The following is a 22,473-nucleotide window of genomic DNA, read 5'->3' as shown; positions in this document are numbered from 1 at the left end:
GTGTCATTTGGAGATAGCCTTGTTTCAGCACTGCTGCTAATGGTAAGCAACTGTTTTTAATGGAACTACTCCTGATGGCTTCCTATACTTTTGTAGAGAAGGTAGAATGGTTGATAGAGTCCGGGGATGCTTGTTGTGACCTTTTTTATTGCTCTCCTTAACCTTGTGTCAAGTCTTGGCTCTCTTGACTCAAAACAACGAGGGGAGTGGGGGGGGGGGTTGCTGTTGGGCCACATTTAAACCATTATAGAGTCACGTGACTGACCTGGATTGCTAAGCCCCACTAACTAGTCCACCAAGGCAAAGGTTGCCTCCTAAAATGACCTGATCAGTTTAGGATGGGTAAGTCAGTGGCATGGTGGATCACTCGTGTGATGTGGTCCACCCATTCCTGGATGCTCCCTCAGTGTTCAACACAGCCAGCTGACTGAACAGCAGCCAGTTAGCTCTATTGACCATCCATTTCTGTGGCTTTCTGTCTGGTAATACTCCATTCAGTAGGTGGATCCACAATGGGAAGCAGTCACTGGTACGAAGATCATCCATTGCTTCTTACAGAGCAGAATATGCGAAGGCTGAAGAGCAGAAAGAGAGGTCCATGGTTGAGGATACCAGGTAGCAGCTGAGAAATTAGGGGCATTGCCCATGTTGAGAATGTACAGCTCATGAGACATAATGAGGATCTCCAAAATTTGACCCCTAGGGCAAGCTGGGTTTGAGTCCCATGTCCCATAATACATTACTGGCATTGAAGTAACCCAATAGAGAAATGGGTAAGAGAGTTGTTCTACAAGATCAGTGACAGCCGCAGAGTCTATCGGATATTGCGGAGGTAAATACAGCAAAGAACAGTGATTCTCTAACACACTAGAATTTCAACTTCAATTGCTCGCAGGTCAGTAGCCAGGAGAAGGCAGAGGGGTGGCACAAGTTATTGACAAACACAGTGACCCTACCACTGGCCCTTTCCCCAGTCAAGTCATCCTTGGAATGGAAAATGTAGCCCCTAACACAGGGGCATCAGACGCTTTAAAATGCATTTCCTGCTAGCATAAGCACATGGGGTGCTCTTCTGCTAGGAATTTATGTTCCTCCACTGGAGTCCTGAACTCATTAATGTTCCACTGTAGTATGGGTTCCAATAATCAAGGGGGTTGCAAGCCCCCAATGAGTGGAGGTTCAGTCTTGCGCGAGATGAGTGCCACAGGCCAACATCAAGGTGCATCGGCTCAGGAGATTAACCGTGAGAGATGTCAGAATGACGTCAACATCATTGGACTGTTTGATTCACATCTCAATCAGTGATTAACACTTTGCCCTTTTTTTTGCCTTGGGGAGGTTTCAGAGACAACTGTGGCGGCGGTATGGGCAGCACTGGATGGTGGATCAGACAACCTTTGGAGAGGCAGGAATGTCAACAATGTCGGCAACCACGGCCTTTTCTGATGTTCTGGGGGTAGCGCAATGACAAACGCAGATGCTAGTGCTGACACTAGCAATCTCCATTTGTGTAGCTGTACTTGTTTTCTGAACAGGCTTTTTATGAGCAGAAGCAACTGAGGTACCAAATGTTGGAGGGGTGTGTGTGTGTGTGTGTGTGGGGGGGGGGGGGGGGCAGCATGGCCTCATACATCTTTTAGGCCTCACCATATTACAAAATTGTTGAGGCTTTCGTGGCCACTTGTTGACAAACTGCCTATTGGCTTCTGTCTCGGGTTCTTCGGCCGACGTTCATCTACTGATTTTTCTGACGTTCATCTACTGATTTTTCTGACGTTTCGCCAGCACGAGTGGCTGGCATTGTCAAAGCTTCACCCTCCATTGCCGGTGGTGAACTGGAGCCGAGCTCGCGGGCGCAGACTATATGTACCTGGCGCGCCAACGTCCGAGGGCTTCTCCGCGGTCATTTCCGGTGCGGTTCTCCTCTTGCTACCTGCGACGGTCGTTCGCTGCAGTACGGGAAGCCAGGATCCGTTGACCTTAAGGCTTTCCTCTTTCTTGTTCAAACTGTTCGCGTGTTTTTGTATTTCTACAGCTTCTCTGAACAAGCGCGTGTGATAGTGGTTCTCTACAGCCAGAACTTCCGTGTCGGCGAATTTTATTACGTGGTCGGTCTCATTCAGTGCGTGTTCTGCCACAGCCGATTTCTCCACCTGCCCCAACCTGCAATGTCGCTTATGCTCCTTGATCCTGGTGTTAATGGATCGTCCAGTCATCCCGACATAAACTTTTCCGCATGTGCATGGTATGCGGTATATTCCCGACATTGAAAGTGGGTCTCTTTTCTCCTTCGCCGATCTAAGACACTCTTTGATCTTCCTTGTCGGTTTGAAGATCGTCTTTACGCCATGTTTGCGCAATATACGGCCGATTCTGTCCGTCACTCTGGGAATGTATGGCAGAAAGGCCGTACCCGACATTTCTTTTTCTGGTTCCTTACTTCGCCGAGTGTTTGGCTCAGTTACACTTCTCCTGAGGAGCAATGGGTACTCCACAAATTATATTAGAAGTGTAACTGAGCCAAACACTCGGCGAAGTAAGGAACCAGAAAAAGAAATGTCGGGTACGGCCTTTCTGCCATACATTCCCAGAGTGACGGACAGAATCGGCCGTATATTGCGCAAACATGGCGTAAAGACGATCTTCAAACCGACAAGGAAGATCAAAGAGTGTCTTAGATCGGCGAAGGAGAAAAGAGACCCACTTTCAATGTCGGGAATATACCGCATACCATGCACATGCGGAAAAGTTTATGTCGGGATGACTGGACGATCCATTAACACCAGGATCAAGGAGCATAAGCGACATTGCAGGTTGGGGCAGGTGGAGAAATCGGCTGTGGCAGAACACGCACTGAATGAGACCGACCACGTAATAAAATTCGCCGACACGGAAGTTCTGGCTGTAGAGAACCACTATCACACGCGCTTGTTCAGAGAAGCTGTAGAAATACAAAAACACGCGAACAGTTTGAACAAGAAAGAGGAAAGCCTTAAGGTCAACGGATCCTGGCTTCCCGTACTGCAGCGAACGACCGTCGCAGGTAGCAAGAGGAGAACCGCACCGGAAATGACCGCGGAGAAGCCCTCGGACGTTGGCGCGCCAGGTACATATAGTCTGCGCCCGCGAGCTCGGCTCCAGTTCACCACCGGCAATGGAGGGTGAAGCTTTGACAATGCCAGCCACTCGTGCTGGCGAAACGTCAGAAAAATCAGTAGATGAACGTCAGAAAAATCAGTAGATGAACGTCGGCCGAAGAACCCGAGACAGAAGCCAATAGGCAGTTTGTCCTCACCATATTGTGATGCACTTCTTAGTTGTAAGCTCTTGTATCTTCCATTCTTCAAGATATACACTGATCAGCTATAATATTATGACCAACGAAATTCTATCAACATAAACTCATCCAGGTGGTAGCAGTGTCACCTGGCAAAGAATGACCACAAGTCACACACACACACACACACACACACACACACACACACACACACAGTGCATGTAGTACCAGTGAGCATGCTGCCCGTGTGTAGAATGGGGAAGGTGCACAATCTATGCGAGTTTGACAGAAGGCAGATTGTATCATGTTTCCTGACCGCAGTGGCATTTTTCAACAAGCTAATGCGCCATGTCACAAGGCCAGGAGCGTGATGGATTGCTTTGAGGAACACATTGGTGGGTTCCAAAGTGCTGTACTGTGCTGCCCCCAATCCCCCCAATTTGCCAGATCTGAACCTGATCGAACACATCTGGGATGTGACTGAACGTGACATCAGAGCTCACTGGCCCCCTCCCAGGAATTTATGGGAATTAGGTGACTTGTGTGAGCACATGTGGTGCCAACTAACTCCAGTGACCTGTCAAGGCCTCATTACTTCCATACCATGCTGCATTGCTGCTGTAGTCCATGCCAAATGTGGACATAACAGCTATCAAAGTAGGTGGTCATAATGTTCGGGCTGATCAGTGTACACAGCAGTCCCTACTACAGACAGGGTCATCCCTAGAGCAATTCACACACTTCAAAGATGAACAAACAACACCTTCTTCGGTGGTCTTACCACATTTATTAAACGTGGCTTCTCCCTTACATCTTAAAAGTGATGTTCCCAAAAAGTGCTAGCATTTAAAACAGCGCATAGGGTTGGGGACATAGGGCCACACACTTAAGCAAAGGGAACCTGTTTTGAAATGCCCTGGGAGTTTTGTGCTACTGAACATAAGGATAAAGGAGTCGAATTTTAGCATATCCCCATCCACCCTCTTCATGATATTTTGCACACTGACTATACCTCCTTGAGCCCACTTATCATTTGATTTTTCTTTGAGAATGTTCACAGTACATTTGCTGTAGTTTAAGGTGGTGTGTAGCTCAGTTTCAATGACATATTCCTCAAGGCTTTTCACTTCTGCAGGTTTTTCACTTGTTGGAAACGAGAGGTTTTGACCAACAGTGTCCCATTGTACAAATGTTTAACAGATTTTAATGTACCTGCTATGCCCTCTGAATCCTTCTGAATGTAGTTAGAGGAAACTTTCTCAAAGCTTCCCTCCTTTTGTTTAGCTACGGAAAGCACATTCCGACCAATAGTACGTGTTCCCTTGCAAAAGTCTTGTCACACAGGGAGGACTTGTCAGACAAGGCCTCGTGAGAGATTTGGTTTTGATAAATACCAGTGGCCCACCCATTCTGCTGGGAGGTGGAGGAGAAAATTTCAAGGGTTTCATGTCGGTCCACAAGCAGTTAGCGAAATAATGTTCCCATCACACAAAGCCCCACTTGCCTGAGTAAGCCTCATACAGCTGAGGTGCAGCAGTTTCCCCAGAGGTTGTCTGCTGCTAACTGTTCCACCTCAACAACAACGCATTTTTTTTTTTTTTTTTTTTTTTTTTACCATCCTGACAATCTGGGTGGTCAAGCCAAGAGCCCCATTCCCTCTGGCACACTGTTCCATCAATGCACAGTGCGGTGGTCACTGAAGCATGCCCCAGAGCTTACAGTGATGAAAGACTGGCAGCACTTACCAGCCCCAGCTCAGAAACACCAGTGTTGCTACACCCCTACCCAGCAAACGAATGCTGAGGCCCTGAGGACCGTATGTCAGTTGAGGTCTTTCAATGGCTTCTCACTACAACTGAGGAGGAAATTAAAAATCAAAATACTCTTCAAGTATAATAAAAGTACATATAAGGGAGATAATATCAATGAAGTATGATGAAGAAATTGACTGTCACATAGGCCATTTGACAAAATCTGTTACATAGTTTGTTATGAGTGGAGATACCATAATTTTGGGAAAATGAATTTTATTTGTTTTAGACACCTCTAAAATAACAATGAGACATCAGTCATGTAATCACAGCTACGTGAAAGTAAGCAACAAGAATAAGCAAATCTTTTAATCAGTATAATAGATACATATCCATAATTGTTTACTTTCAAGAAAATTAATTGTACTGTTCCTTTTTAATAAAAAATAATACAAATCTTGTGCTTACTCATTGCTCTCTAGCGATTTTAAGTGTCTAATGGGGTTTCGTCTTTCTCATGTCCCCAGTTGGACCATCAAGTACCTTAGCAACTTTCTACCACGTGTCAACAACAAAAGTAGTTTGCATGCAAAATAGCAGCCGAATATGCACTTTGTGCTGTTAGCACCAAAGCAGAGAGGATGCAAACTTCTTAAAATGGTTCACTAAAAGACTGACAACCAACAGAATATGAACAAGCACCAGTGAATGCAGAATTGATATGACCAATGCTGTTTGCTCTTGTTCACCCATCTTTTATACCAGAGAGAATTCTCATTCACAATACACTTGTTTACTTGTGTGTGCTCCAGTGTAAACTAAGCTTTAGTGTCTTCAGGTAAACTGTAAATGTAAATGTGAACCCTGTCCACAGGCCCTGGTGGGTATATCGGTACTGACTGATCACCATGTCACCTCTGCCAATGGTGTCACTGGATACGGTATGTGAATTCAGCACACAGCTTTCTATGCTGCTGTCAGTTTCTGTGACTTGGAGGTGCTACTACTCAGTTAAGTAGCTCCTCAACTGGCATCAGGAGACTGGGTGCAACCCGTTCCAGTCCTCCCACCAAGGAGAGATCCCTAGAGTGGCGGAAATCGAACCCAGGTCGTCCTCATGGCAGTCAGCTAACCATACAGTACACATTTTTTCTATGTTCACTACACATATCTTTGTTGGAAATTGACCATATGAAAGATAATATATGGCTTGGTGGCTATGTGAGTTAAATGTCAGCCTTCCAACCCAAAGGTTCAGGTTTCAACCCCCAATCAGTCCTATAATTTTTTGCCTGAAGTTACCATTTTTTTCACATATTTCAATGAATTGTGTATGCAAAAAATGTGAAGTTGCACTGTGGACCTCCCATCCCTCCCTCCTCTCCCTATAATTGGCAGTCAGACAGTTCAAAAGTAGTAAGACCATCACCATCACCATCACCATCACCATCAGGATTTCCGTCCAGCGAGCCAGGTAGGAACTTTGTGAACGATATGCCTCCATTGGTTTCTGTCCTGGTATAGCTTTTCCCTCTCCACTACATCCCATGTTACTCCTCTCCTGGTCTGTCCATCTCTTTCTAGGCTGCCCAATTGGTCTTCTGGTATAGCTTTTCCCTCTCCACTACATCATCCCATGTTACTCCTCTCCTGGTCTGTCCACCTCTTTCTAGGCTGCCCAATTGGTCTTCTTCCTGGTACCTCCATCTTCAAATACTAGCATGGAGTTCGAGTTGGGGTGCATTCACTTCACATGACCAAACCCCTTCAATCTCAAAGCACTCATTCCCTCCTCTGTAGTCGATGTCACCTGCAAGTCTCTCCTTACATAATCCTTCCTGACTTTGTCTCTCCTAGTTTTCTGTAGAGCTGACCTAAGGAACGTCATTTCAGATGCTTGTATTTGACTCTCTTATTTATGACACAGGCCTCTAGACTAAACATCATGATTGGCAGGAGATAAGTTTTATACATTGTCTGTTTGGCTCTTTGAGGGACTTCCTTGTCCCAGATTAGATTTCGTACTTGGTGGAACAAGCTAGATCCTTTTGTTATTCTGTTTCCTAGTTTGGAACTTCCATCACATGGTATGATGCTACCCAGATAATTGAAGCTCTTCACACATTCAACCTTCTCCCCCTCCAGTATGATGTGACAAGGCGTTGGTGTCCTGCTAATCTTCATTGCCACTGTCTTGTTCCTACTCATAGCTAACTTGAATTTTTAAAATTTTGTGTTCCAGAAATCTACCCTCCTCTGAACCTCCATTTCTGTCTCTCCCCAAATGGCTATGTCATCAGCAGAAACAAAAGATCTTCATCTTCTTCTTCCTTGATTTCTTTCATGATTGTGTCCATAAATATAATGAAGAGTAATGGGGAGAGCGAACTGCCTCGCCGAACACCTCTCTTTGTCTTAAACCATTTTGATCTTCCACCTCCTATCTTCCACCTCTTACTTGTACACTGCTCTCACAACCATCGTACAGCATCTGGACTTTTGTAATTAATGAATCAGGAACATTATGTTTTCTCAAGCATTCCTATATTTTATCCCTTGGTACACTGTCATCTGCTTTATCCAAATCCACGAATACTACTATTAAGTCCTTTACTTTTTCCCAATATTTCTCCATTAATTGTTGGAGGGAGAAAATGAGATCTATTGTTCCCCTATTACTTCTGAACCCATGCTGTTGTTCCTCTAATTGGTGTTCTTTTTCTATGACATTTTCCATTATCTTAAGGCAGTGTGATAACAGTGAGATTCCTCAGTAGTTGGTGCATTTCTTCCTACTACTATTCTTGAACAATGGTATTACAATTCCTTCCTCCTCAAGGGACACCGCCTTAATGTAGCACTATTCGTGTGGGTGAGGAGGTTTCCGTGCTCTGGATCCGGAGGGCTACGTCGGCGGTAGTGTAGCTCGGTACGACGCAGCTGGCGGAGACGGCACCCTTTGCATCCTAAGGGCAAATGAGGACAGGAACCACTGCCTTGTAGTGAAGAGGGATCTTCAAAGGCTGAGGGAGTAAATCCTGAAAGAAAATCCTCGAATGCTTTAGGCTTAGCAGGCCAGCAGATAAAAAGTTGTCATTGTCTTCAATCAAAGAATGAGTAAGACCATGTCTAGTAAAAATCTGTGGTGTCCAAATCCAACTTCAGACTCAGGACAGCTTTACCTTAAAAAATATAGCACTTAACGTGTTCTGAAGATCATCAGGTATCACAGCCTCACACCTGAGGTGTCAACTGACACTGCATTCCAATGGAGGGGATGAAGACGTTCTTTTTAAAGGAACCCAAAAGGTGTAATTACAACTGTCCAGTAGCGCAATGGATGAGGCCACTGACATGGACAGTAATATAAGATGATATGTTGAGGCCAGCAGTCCCTCAGTCTCCCTCTACAGATACATGTAGTTTTCCCAGATTGATCACATCTCCATGTGTGTCATTGCTGTCTTAACTGTTACTTGTTCTGTGTACTCCACACCTTCACATTTCTACACTAATTTATTGTAATTAATCATGTGTAAGAATAATTACTTTTCCTGCAATACATCCTACATTCCCGTAACCCTCCTGGCCTCAACCTTCGTTAGTCACTGTCCTCACCCATCCAGCCCCCTCTCTGTTCCCATTCCAGCACTACACAGCCGTCATTTCACCGCCACACCCAGTCTTTTAATTTATTTTTATTTTTATTTCTCTCCTTTCCGCTACTTACCCCCTCCCCCCTCCACACATTTTCCCCTGCCCACCGTCTAAACTGCAACACTTCACTGTCCACGACTCCCACCACACTATCCCTCCCCCTCCCCGACACAGCCTTCGCCTTACCCCCACCAAGTCGCCACTCCCATCATGCACTGGTGCTGCTGCTCGCAGTTTAGTTTCAGCTCTCTGATACTGCAGATGTGTGTGCAAGTTGCGTTTGCTTGAGTGTGTGTGCGCATAAGTGTATGTGTGTCTACTGCTGACAAAGGCCTTAATGGCCAAAAGCTACGAGTGCGTGAATCTTTTTATTGTGCCTATTGCAACTCAGCATCTCCGCTATATGGTGAGTAGCAACTTTCCTTCTCTGGTATTGTTACATTCAATCCTGGATTTTCCATTGTTTGATTTAATAATTATCCATTCAAAGATACAAAGAACAGTCCAGGAACGACATTTAGAGTGTAAAACTTACATGTAGCTGCTAACTCACACTGAACAGGTAGTTCATCCTGCTTCATTCTCATAGACCTTATATTGCAGAAAACTTAACTGGATGTAGCTTCTTAGTGCCACTTAATATAACCCAGTAGAAGTATGTCTGAATAAATCTGTTCTATCAACTGTGAAAATGGCACAGGGCAGATGTATCCATTAACGATATTTAAGGGGAATGAGATTTCCACTCTGCAGCGGAGTGTGCGTTGATATGAAACTTCCTGGCAGATTAAAACTGTGCACTGGACCGAGATTCGAACTCAGAACCTTTGCCTTTAGCAGGCAAGTGCTCTACCATCTGAGCTACCCATATCAGCGCACACTCTGCTGCAGAGTGAAAATCTCATTCTGGAAACATCCCCCAGGCTGTGGCTAAGCCATGTCTCTGCAATATCCTTTCTTTCAGGAGTGCTAGTTCTGCAAGGTTCGCAGGAGTGCTTCTGTAAAGTGTGGAAGGTAGGAGACGAGGTACTGGCAGAAGTGAAGCTGTGAGGACGGGGCGTGAGTCGTGCTTGGGTAGTTCAGATGGTAGAGCACTGGTCTGCGAAAGGCAAAGGTCCCGAGTTCGAGTCTCGGTCCGGCACACAGTTTTAATCTGCCAGGAAGTTTCGATATTTAAGGGGTTTGAAAACAGTATGACACACACAAGTAAATCAGAAATACAGTAAAAGGGAAAGACGTGGAAATGCCAATGAACATCTCACTACAACAAGATAGTGATACACATCAATGAAGACATATAGACAGCTAGAAAATGAAGTGAGTAATGGTCTGGAGGTACAGTTGACTGTGGGAGTTAGTACAGTGTCATGAGTAAAAGAAAGCCTGGGAATGAGTGCTGTGATGGGTACTTGCACTAATCCCTATCCTGATGAAACTTTCTGCTCTCCTTTCACCTGCTTTCATTATTTCATTATTGTCTTTTGTCATCTGCATCTTAATTTTATGGTTTGGTCCCTCTTTTATAGTTTGCAGTGCCAATTATTATTATTATTATTATTATTATTATTATTATTATTATTACTAACAGAAAAACAGCAAATGAGTTCACTATGCTGGATTTTGTAGTTCACAACTTGCTGGATACTGTGCAAGTGTCTAGGACTGGGCAATGGATTGGTGGATAATTCATGCAGATCTCAGTAAAGTGGCTTTCTGTAGTTGACATATGGATAATTTATCAGTGTCAATGGTTTTCAAATGTCCATTAAGATCTTTTGGCATTGCTTCCGGTACGCTGAGAAATGCTGGGACCACTTTCACTGGGTTACACCTGAGCCAGTGTAGTTCAATTTTCAAGTCCTTATATCTGGAAAGTTTTGGTAGTTGTTTCTCGTCATTTCTGCTATCATCTATGATGGCAATGCCAATGATACACACCTTCTTTTTCTCCACAACTGTGATGTCTGGCGTATTGCATTCCGGTATCTGATCTCTGATGGTCTTAAGTACCTCAGAAATTTGACATGTTCATTTTAGACAACTTTTTCTGGTTTGTGGTCTTGCCAGTTCCTTGCCACCTGCAGATGGCAATTTTTCCAGGGGATCATTTGTGCCACAGCTATGTGTCTCTACCTCAAATCAGTCTGAGTGATTTTTTTGCAGCAGCTTCAGATATGGTCCACTGATGCCACTGTTTCTTTCCATGTTATATTACTGCCCTACTTTGTCTCATTTATTCTTTAGTTTCAGTATGTTCTTCCCTTACCTGACATGCTGATTCCCCTCTCTATAATTTATATGAGCTGCAGATACTTCAGTCATGATTCATCTTATGATGTCATCTGTTGTGCCTGTTTCTATCTGATCTGCTTCACAAGTTCTGGCAAACACAGAATAAGTTTGTTAGAATGTCAGAATTTATTTACAATGTAAGACTCTCAGAGTTTTTTTTTTTTTTTTTTTTTTTTTTTTATGCAGTTCTATTCCATAATGATTCCATCTCGTTAACAACTACCTTCCTTCCCCAACAGCTGCTGTCTTGACAGACACACACACACACACACACACACACACACACACACACACACAGAGAGACAGACACACACACAGAGAGAGAGAGAGAAGCACAGCAGAAGGAAAGGGGGCAGGTGGACTTGGGGAGGGATGAGATTGGCGAGAGAGGGAGGAGGGGAAGGTTGGCTGGGGAAGAGGAGGGCAGCAGGAGGAAGGTGGGGAGTGCAGGGGTGGGGGGCAGGGCAAGGGCAAAGGCAGAGAAGAGGACCTGTTTTTTTCCGCCTGGTTTACAAGCAAATATTTTCATGTCACTGAAGCCAACCTACAACTCAGATTCCTCTAAAACAGTCAGGAGTGAATCTCTAGTCCCAGATACAATCCTGCCCTAAAGTGCAGCACTAGGGCGACGACTTTCTAAACTCATATCATGAAATTTGACTCCCCCCATCTGCTGAGACTACACCAGTGCTCCAACTTAACCTCACTAGCATCCAAATCACACCCTCTGCTCCTTTTCAGTCGACTTCCTTGCAATGTAATTCATATTATTAGGACTGTGCTGACTATTGATGAGCCCTCACTGGGATCACCCATGTCACACGCCATCTTAAATGCATCCATTGTCAGTCTCTTGGCCAATAAAAAACCACTAGGCCATCATTAGGGATGAATGTACACTGCCCATACTTGTAAGACACTGCAGCACAACATCCATAATTTTGATGTCTGCTTCAAAATGAGGGAGATCTGGACTATTCTGTCACCTCAATGCTTCAACTATAAGGTGAGCTGAAACCTTTACTTGCTACATTATTTATTCACCAAGGAATTCTAATTACAATATTCACTTTTAGTTTAAAAGGGATAGAATGAAAATAAGGTTTTGTTCATTTCAATACTTTTTGCCATCAGTAAAGTAGAATTTTCCCCAACTTTACAGATTTTCAAATCTCATTTATTGATCACATTTCACTGTTTATTTCCAACTTGCCTTATCCTGCTACATATCTCAGTGTCCCAAGTGACTTTTCTCAGCAATTCTTGAATAGCCTTGTTCCCTCCAACTCTTTGCCAGTGTTTGTTTGCATGTAACTGTCACCGCCTGATAAATGAAAGATTTTTCTATTTTTAAACCAGAAATAATTGTTACTCTTGATTTTGTATTTCGTTTTCCTCCCATGAAAAATGTGACCCTTCGCACAACAGCTTGCTTAAAGCTGTTACGCGGATACATATTCTGTCCGCAATGTACAAATTATCAAGACCGTATCATTAGCTGTACTACATGGTACTAAGAATGTAATACTAATAATGCTATAATGCTTGTTTGGGCTAATAAGTAAGGTCGTACAGTGGTTAACGTACTGATGTACTTTCAGGAAGAGCGGGATTCATATCTTCATACGGTAACCAAGATTTTTTTTTTTTTTTTTTTTTTTGTAGCTTCTCTAAATCAGCAGCAGTGAAATTGTTACAGCTGTGTTGAGCCAAACTCAATAACTCCTTTAGCCACCACAGTTGGCCTGACAAAACTGCAACATTTCTTCTATTACTGGGAATGAATTATTGTGTAAGACCCCATTTTATTGATGGGCCGAACTATTTTGGTTTCGGCTCCTCCAGTTAGTGGTGTGCTACGGCACTTTGGTATGAGATTTCAATGTGAACAAGGACTGCAGACATGTAACTGCAAACAAACAAGCAAACTAATTAGGACTGCACAGTCCACTACACCTCACTATATAATGTGCTTGATGAAATAAGTTTCATACTGATAAAATACGTTCCTTTCAGAAGTATTTATATGGACTGACTTCCACTCATACTCAATACTACTTGTACATAAATAATAGTTGTACAGCATAACTGGTATAATGGCAATCTTTTGAATATTATGATCTTCATACACTCAAACATAACTGTTAAAATGTCAATATTATGAAAAAGACAGGCTGCTATTCATCACACAGCGGAGACATTCAGTCACAGATAGGCATAAAAAAAGAAAGACTGTCAAACATGTAAGTTTTCGGCCAAAAAGACCTTCATTGGAACCGGACAACATACGCACAGGCACACTCACGCTAACGCAATTCACACACACACACACACACACACAAACACACACACATGGGCACAGTCTCTGGCTGACTGTGAGCAGCAGCACATGATGGCAGAAACAGTCTGGGTGGTGGGGGCAAGGAGGTGGCTGGGACAGGGAGGGGGAGGCAATTTGCGCTAAAAGGCAAAACCATCTACTGCTACATGCAGAATGCCACTATTTACGATCATCCTACTGAGACTAAGAGAATTAGCTACCACTGACATGATCGGTCCTCTTATGAGATCTGAGGGATAGCTGGGTAGGGGTGGGGGACAGTACAGTGCTGCTTATGGGAGCACACAGGGACGAGGTAGAGAGAGGGTTGGGCAGCTAGGTGCGGTCAGGAGGTTAGACAGAGGCAGGTGGGATGAAAGGGGGGGGGGGGGGGGGATGGAAAAGGAGAGAATAAAAAGGCTCTCTTGCTAACCTCCACAGGCTTTTTACACCACAATGACCGGTTATCAATATGGCAGAAGTACACACATTACACAATAAGTTTTACTTAATTGGTTTAATACCATAATATAACCTAAGTGGTGTTATCCACACTGGCTCATTCAGCAGTAGTGCTATGTACAGTTTTACAAGCATCTTTTGGGTGTACTCAATTTCATTATGACAACTCACCATTGCGGTTTGACTTTTAATGTGGTCATCTTCCCAAAAGCTGAGACTCCATAATCATGGAAATATAACCACCATAAATCATAAGACTCATTTATACTGACATGAAACTGGTAGTCACGAATAAAGCTCCTTCATACAGCTATGCAGCTTTTGGAAACTGCATCATTTTTTACTTTTTAATTATTGTAATTTTTGAAAAAAATTGAGTAGTTATTGAGTGTTGAATGTTGTTACTGTTATTAAGAGGTAAAAAGACAACAGGTGCGTTGGTGGAATAGAGGGCTATGTAGCATTGGACAGGGAACAGGGAAGGGGATAGGCAGGTGTAGGAAAATGACTACAGGAAGTTGAGGTATAATAAGAACAGCAAATATCCTTGCTTGATGCAACACAAGCAAAATTACTCTTGATGGTTAAATTACTCTTTATGGTTAGCAGTAGCCTCATAAAGTAGTAGTTTATTGTAATTGCTTTTCCTCAGTTTACTTCACTAATATGAACCTTTTCCCTTAATTGTAAATGTACAAGTTAACATATGTCATAAAACCATTTTCACTTTAGACATTTAACTGCCCCCCCCCCTTCCCCCCCCCCCCCCCAACCCTGTGAAGTACACATCCATCCCCTCCCCCAACCCTGTTAAGTTCTTATCTGAAAGACTGTAAAGTTTTGGCAACTGAGAAAGAAGAGAATCAAAGTACTTGAGATGTTGTGTTTCAGTAGGACGATAAAAATCAAGTGAACTGATGAAATAATAAATGAGGATGTCCTCCACAGAATCAACACGGGAAGAAATATGTGGAATACACTAACTACAAGAAAGGGCAGGATGATAGGACACATGGCAAGACAACAACATTGTTGATGTAAATGCTAAGGCAAGCTGCATCAAACCAGTCAGAAGACTGGCAACAATAAAAATTCTCCCAACAACCAGCTGGCCACTTTTTTTTGGGGGGGGGGGGGGGAGAGGGGGGGAGAATCAGTTGTGCCCACCCCCCACTTGAAAATCACGGATTCAAGAGAAGCCTGCCTCTTATTCCCAGACCTGTAAGTGATCTGAAATCAGGTCAACAACAGTAATTTATATTTTCCCAATGACACTGACAACTATTTCTTTTGAGACTGAAAAATGACAGAACTCAACATTCATGGCATCACTTTGTGTAAATATTACCTAATCAAATTCCTCACAAGCTGTTTCACTGATATAGGTCAGCATTTTAACATCCACAGTGTTCACCTTTTCCTAAAATATGAAGTAATTAAGTGCATCATGCAGAACAGCTGTACATTATGTTATGGATGATTACATCTATACTGTGACTTACCAACCATACTGGAAAATGTTGAGCGAACAATGAAGTCATCCAACCAGTAAACTCCAGCTGTGAGTGCTAAAGCGCGGCCCTTGGTGGTGGCCGGAAAGAGTTCTGCCAATAACAGCCACGTCACAGGTCCCAGTCCAAAAGCATATGCTGCCTGGTAGCATAGTGCTGATAAGATTGCCAGCACATGAGCAGCTGTCATGAACACGGGGAAATGTAGATTACACAAAATTTTTAAAAAATTACATTTCAATCTAAATTACTGCTAAATTATTCCAAAACATACTCACCATATATTATAAAATTAGAAGGAAGGAAGATTAGGGTTTAACACTGACAATGAGGTCATTAGAGACGGAGCACAAGCTTCGACTGTTTCAAAGAAACCGTTCCAGCATTTGCCTGAACCAATTTAGGGACCTAAATCAAGAAGTTGGGACACAGACTTGAAACGCTGACCTCCCGAATAAGAATCCAGTGTGCTAACCACTGCTCCATCTCACTCGGTTTATAAAATTAGAAGGATAACAGAATGGACGGCCAGGTCTGACTGTCGAGCTAAATTCAAAAAATGCCAATAGGTACATTTAAAAGTTGAAAGAACTACACCTATCTTTCGAAACTGTTTGTTCCCTCCTCAGTGAAGAATCAGGGATAGACTGGGAAGGAGAGGCAGGTCACTCAGATCACAGGTTGAGGGGGTCCGCTCCTCCCTCCCCCACTGTGTGGATGAGAGGAACTTACTCTTTTTGTTCTCATTTTTGTTATCCAATGCTACATCACCTGAGAACCATATCAAGATGATTTACTGTCCATAACAAACAACTTCCACACTCGGACAGTCATTTACTTTCCTCATTGTCTCTCCATAACACAAATGTAATATCAGTGGTGACAATGAGCAATCTTGCCTTAGATTTCTTAAATAAGTGATTGTAGTGCGTAGGTTGTCTTTTTATTTGAAATAATCATTTTTTATTTTATCATTAGCGATATGCTAATTTTGCCCCCTTGGGCATTAGCAAGTTATATCACACCAAAACTTATGTTACAATCCACAGAGCAAGGTGAAAAAAATGTGACCTAAAGTTTACGAGTAAAATGAGAAATGTGCAAACCACATCCCACTTCCGTCACTGTACGAACATAAATAAAACACTGAAATAGGGCAGCTTAACTCTAGAACAGGAAACACAAAATGTGCTCACACTGCAAAATCAAATTAGCTAATCAATAATCAGTACTCAATACCAACACATATTATTAAAGTAACTAAACAATATGCATACCGATAAAGCTCGGAAACGGGTCCTAGTATGACCAAGGGAGTTAAATAGCGTGGTAGCCATCTATCCCCCACCCATGAAGAAGGTTCCCACTTTTACATGAAGGGTGTGCTTTTGAAGATACAAGGGCTGGGAAGTTTCGCCCTCTAGAAATTTCTAGAACATTCCAGAACATTCAAGAGTATTCAAGAATATTCCAGAGTATTTGAGAGCAATCCACAACATTCCAGAATGCTCTGGAATGGTCGGGAATAGTCTGGAACATTCATAAAGTTTCCAGAACGTTCGGGAACAGCTTGGAGCACCTAAGACATTGTGGAACATTCCAAGCCACAAACTGGATATAGATAAACAGTGACCAGTACCATATAACATATTACTTTCCAAAATGTTCCAAGCACACATAAATGTAAAATACTGCCATTTTGTGAAATCCATCAAATATATCTGCAAGTATGTGAACAGGCAGTGACATGGCAATATTTCAAAAAGCCAAAGACAGCAAACAACAAAACAGAAGCAACGAAATCCTCATGAACCAAATGAGAAAATGCATCAACAGTAACGAAGCAGCTCGGTGAATTTTTCGTTTGCCATTCACGAACTCGAATTAGTTGTGCAACATCTACCAGTACATTAGAAGAATGGACAGACAGTCTGCTACACAAAAAACACTGCCAGAAAAACTGCAAACGAAGCTTCTCAGAACACAACATTAACAGCTTTTTACCAACTGTGCCAAGTGGATCCAATCGTGAAAACGTTTCTATGTGTCAACATCCCTATATATTATATGTGGAACACAACAAGAATAATCTTTCAATGAAAAAAATAAGGAATTCCAGTAGAAGATCATCCAGGAGTCATGAAATTTGGTGCTCTAGGCTGAGTAAACACCATTTCCAAACAATGGCAAATGTTTCTATCTCTGGATGTTGCTACACAAAATATGGGGATCAGCACGTTTCATAGATTTCAAGACTGTTGACGGTTTCAGCATGCTAAACATCGAAACTACGAAAGAAAAAAGCTACAACATCAACGAACTACTTCAGTACATAGCTCATAACAAACCACTCCTTAATGACAATCAAAATTAAATTTACACCATTATCATGGACCGGATCAACAACATTTACTTGGACACACCATGTGGCACCAGGAAAACATTTCTAATAAATCTATTGCTGGCGGAAATAGCACTAAACAACACACTGTAAAAAATTTGTTACCTTTTATACTCTAGGAAGTAATTGAGCTGGTTATGGATGCAGACCACCAGCCTGAAGTTAGTTTTATGCAAAGCATGGTGATGTGGAGTAATGGACTGTGAGGGGGAGATACAAGAGAGGAAGAGGGAAGGGTGTGGAAGCAAGACTAATCAAGTTAGCATCAAGTGGCAGCAGTGGAGGTGCAGGTGGAGGTGGAGGTGGGTGTGGGGCAGGGGCTAGGGAAAAGAGCAAGGAGGACTGCAGGAACAGAAGTTGTGTTGCAAGGAAAATGCCCATCTATGTTATTCAGAGAAGCTGTCATCACATGCAAGGATTCAAATGGAACTGTTTCTTCAAATCTACATTTTTTTTTTTTTACAAAATCTTATCTTTATTACTAACTGCAGTATTAAAATTACTTCACTAGTGTCTCCTCCTAAAACCAAATTGGTTCTCTCATAACCAACTTCAATTTTCCCTTTTATTCTTTGGTGAAGCACTCTTGTGCTTATTTTGACACATGTGACATTAGGCTGATTGTGTGGTAAATATCACATCTATCTGTTTTTTGCTCATTTGAATGTGTATAGTTTAAATACTTACTGTTCAAGACCTGGTGTAACATCCTCAATTATACATGTTTCATTCATGAGCTTGTACAGTTCTTGTTCTGATCTTTGGCCTGATGCCCATAACAGTGTCCATGGTATTTCATCGACATTTAGACACTTCTTCCTAATGAGTTTATATAAAGCCTCTTAAAATTCAGAGATATGGACTAAATCACCTCATAACCATCTTGGACCGAGACCTCATTTTCAACCAGCCTAATTTCTATGAGGAACCGTACAGTTTATTCAAGAATTATTTCCATGTTGTCACTTAGTCTTTGCTTCCATACTTGATTATCTCTTTCATCTCTAATCAGTGAGCTCCCCAAAGTGACTGCTTATTAGTATGTGTACAGCATCTGCACTATCACGTTTCAATTTTGTATCAATTTCCTGACATCTTATCCCAATCCATTCTTACTTAGCTTTTCCACAATTCCATGTAATCATGTCTTTGAATGCCCAGCATTGTTGATGTCTTCTCATCCACATTCCATAGCTGCGTGTTACCTGCCTTTTTAGATCCTAGTATTTTTTTCTGCTAAATTTACTACATTTTCTTTAAGAACATCCCACCAGTTTTCCACACCAGCAACTGACACATTTTACAAACTTACTGATATTATAAAATACAGGGTGGCACAGATAAAAGTGGCCCATGTAAGTGTAAACGAAATGCAGTGAAATTACATAAACAGATAGCTGAAATGGACTTACCATTTATTTACAGTGAAAAATACATTGAAAGTAGCCCCCTGCAACATCGTATACAGCTGTGCATGCCTAAGCATATTCAGATACTCCTGGCAGATATCGATGATGCTGTCTTTCATAAATATTTGCTGGCAGTTCTTTCCTCGGTGAAGACATCACGGACTCATTCCAGGAATACCTTAGATGTGTGACATGTTGCCCCATCTTGCCAGATGAAGCAGTATTGTCTTTCATATTAAGTGAGTTGAGCACAAAATCTTTCAAAAAATTTCCATATATGCGACCATGTTTGAGGGTAGTGTTTAATGTCGGCTCATTGATGTGTGTTCCTGTTACACTGCACCAAACACAGAGTTTTTCATCATGGAGTAGTTTCTGACACACAATTTTAGGGTTCTCCACTGCTCAGTACCTCATGTTCCATTCACAGAACCAAAAAAATGAAACCAGCTTCATTACTCATTATGTAATGGAACGGGTCTAACCATCCAGCATTGATGTTATTCAAAAGCCACATGCAGTAATCTACACCTTTCTGACTGTCATCCTCCTGTAAATGCTGCACAAACATCACATAATAGGGCTTCAAATTAATGCTTTTCAATATCCACTGGCAACTCCTCCTACTTACATGCACCTGTTGTGTCAATGTACATGTAAACTTCTTTGGACTCTGAATAATTCTTCGGCAAAGGTCTGCAATAGCCTCTGGTGTGCAAACTGAAGGCGTTCTTTATCATTTTACATTTTGCACAGATCCTTAGCTGTGCCAATTTTAAGCAGACTCTGTATTGCTCTCTTTGATGGTAATCCTCTACCAGGATACTTGACCCTGAAAATTTTGTGAGTTTCCTTAACTGAACCAGTTTTCACATATGAATCCATAATTTCAATCCTTTCTTTTATCGAGAAACCCTTTTGCAGACTTTAATGATGAAATAAACTGAAATTCTGACAGAAGACTGCTATCAATCAATTATTGCATAAAACTGTCTATTGTTGCAGCTGTTTACCCTACTTCAGAAGACAAAATATTGCTACTTTTACCTGCACCACCCTGTACTTGTTCAATTCTACCAACATACATACCTGTCAGCAGCATTTATACTTTTGTATGATTACAATCTCTCTGAGATACCCACTCAATGTCAACATCAACATTATTTCTGTTCGCTGCAGATAACCCTTTATACTCTACAGCCAGGTTTCTATTTATTATTATTCCCACTCCTACTCCATCATTATCTAACCTGGTATGAATAATCCCCCCTGAACCATGGACCTTGCCTTTGGTGGGGAGGCTTATGTGCCTCAGAGATACAGATAGTGGTACCATAGATGCAACAACAATGGAGGGGTATCTGTTGAGAGGCCAAGCAAACATATGGTTCCTGAAGAGGCGTAGCAGCCTTTTCCGCAGTTGCAGGGGCCACAGTCTGGATGACTGGCTGATCTGGCCCTGTAATATCAACTAAAACAGCCTTGCTGTGCTAGTACTACAAATGGCTGAAAGCAAGGGGAAACTACAGTCATAATTTTTCCCAGGGGCATGCAGCTCTACTGTATGGTTGAATGTTGATGGCATCCTCTAGGGTAAAATATTCCAGAAGTAAAATAGTCCCCCATTCGGATCTCTGGATGGTGGTTACTCAATAAGATGTTGTTATCAGGAGAGAGAGAAAAAAAATGGTATTCTACGAATCGGAGTGTGGAATGTCAGATCCCTTAAGCGGGCAGAAAGGTTAGAAAAATTGAAAAGAGAAATGGATAGGCTAAAGTTAGATATAGTGGGAATTAGTGGAGTTTAGTGGCAGCAGAACAGGACTTCTGGTCAGGTGAATGCAGGGTTATAAACACAAAAATACGTAGGGATAATGCAGGAGTAGTTTTAATAATGACTAAAAAAAATTGGAATGCGGATCAGCTACCATGAACAGCATAGTGAAAGCATTATTGTAGCAGACACACCCATCACAGTAGTACAAGTTTATATGCCAACTAGCTCCTCAGATGATGAAGAGACTGAAGAAATGTATGACGCGATAACAGAAAATATTCAGATAGTGAAGGCAGACGAAAATTTAAGTCATGGGGGACTGGAATTTGACAGTAGAAAAAGGAAGAGAAGGAAAAGTAGCAGGTGAATACAGAATGGGGGTAAGGAATGAAAGAGGAAGCCGCCTGGTAGAATTTTGCACAGAGCATAACTCAATCACAGCTAATAGATGGTTTAAGAATCTTGAAAGAAGGTTGTCTTCATGAAGAGGCCTGGAGACACTGGAAGGTTTCAGATAGATTATATAATAAAAAGACAGAGATTTAGGAACCACATTTTAAATTGTAAGACATTTCCAGGGGCAGATGTAGACTCTGACCACAATTTATTTGTTACGAATTGTAGATTAAAACAAAAGAAACTGCAAAAAGGTGGAAATTTAAGGAGATGGGTCCTACATAAACTGAAAGAATCAGAGGTTGTAGAGGGTTTCAGAGAGAGCATGAGAGAACAATTGACAAGAATGGGGGAAAGAAATACAGTAGAAGAATAAGGGAAAGCTATGAGAGATGAAATAGTGAAGGCAGCACATGATCAAGTACGTAAAAAGACGAGGCCTAGTAGAAATCCTTGGGCGACACAAGAGATATTAAATTTCATTGATGAAATGAGAAAATATAAAAACGCAGCAAATGAAGCAGGCACAAAGGAATACAAATGTCTCAAAATGAGAGTGACAGGAAGTGCAAAATGGCTAAGCAGGGATGGCTTGAGGACAAATGTACGGTTGTAGAGGCATAGATGACTAGGAGTAAGATAAATGTCGCCTACAGGAAAATTAAAGATACCGCTGGAGAAAAGAGAACCACCTGTATGAATATCAAGAGCTCAGATGGAAAACCAGTTGCAAGCAAAGAAGGAAAAAATGAAAGGTGGAAGGAGGATATAGAGGGTCTATACAAGGGCAATGAACTTGACAGCAATATTATGGAAATGATAGAGAATGTAGAAGAAGATGAAATGGGAGACATGATACTGCATGACAAATTTGACAGAGCATTGAAAGACGTAAGTTGAAACAAGGCCCCAGGCGTAGACAACATTCCTTTACAACTACAGATAGCCTTGGGAGTGCCAGCCATGACAAACCTCTACCATCTGGTGAGCAAGACGTATGAGACAGGCGAAATACCCTCAGACTTCAAGAAGAATATAATAATTCCAATTCCAAAGAAAGCAGGTGTTGACAGGTGTGAAAATAACCGAACTACCAGTTTAATAGGTCACGCCTGCAAAATACTAACATGAATTATTTACAGACAAATGATCAAACTGCTGGAAGCAGATCTCGAGGAAGATCAGTTTGGATTCCGTAGAAATGTTGGAACACATGAGGC

The 22,473-nt window shown here is 42.1% G+C and overlaps 1 protein-coding gene across 1 annotated transcript in view; it reads right to left on the bottom strand.

Moving 5' to 3' along the window:
- LOC126262674 (solute carrier family 2, facilitated glucose transporter member 10-like) overlaps window positions 1-22,473 on the bottom strand; it is a 62,190-nt gene that overhangs the window by 15,818 nt on the left and 23,899 nt on the right. The window contains exon 6 of the mRNA XM_049959448.1: window positions 15,262-15,453. Within this exon, the coding sequence (XP_049815405.1) occupies window positions 15,262-15,453 (192 nt within the window). The remainder of the gene's footprint in view (window positions 1-15,261; window positions 15,454-22,473) is intronic.

Source organism: Schistocerca nitens, chromosome 6 (genome assembly GCF_023898315.1).
Source record: "Schistocerca nitens isolate TAMUIC-IGC-003100 chromosome 6, iqSchNite1.1, whole genome shotgun sequence".
Lineage (NCBI taxonomy): Eukaryota > Metazoa > Arthropoda > Insecta > Orthoptera > Acrididae > Schistocerca > Schistocerca nitens.
The sequence above is the reverse complement of the archived record's forward strand: the minus strand, read 5'-3'. Positions and strand labels throughout refer to the sequence as shown.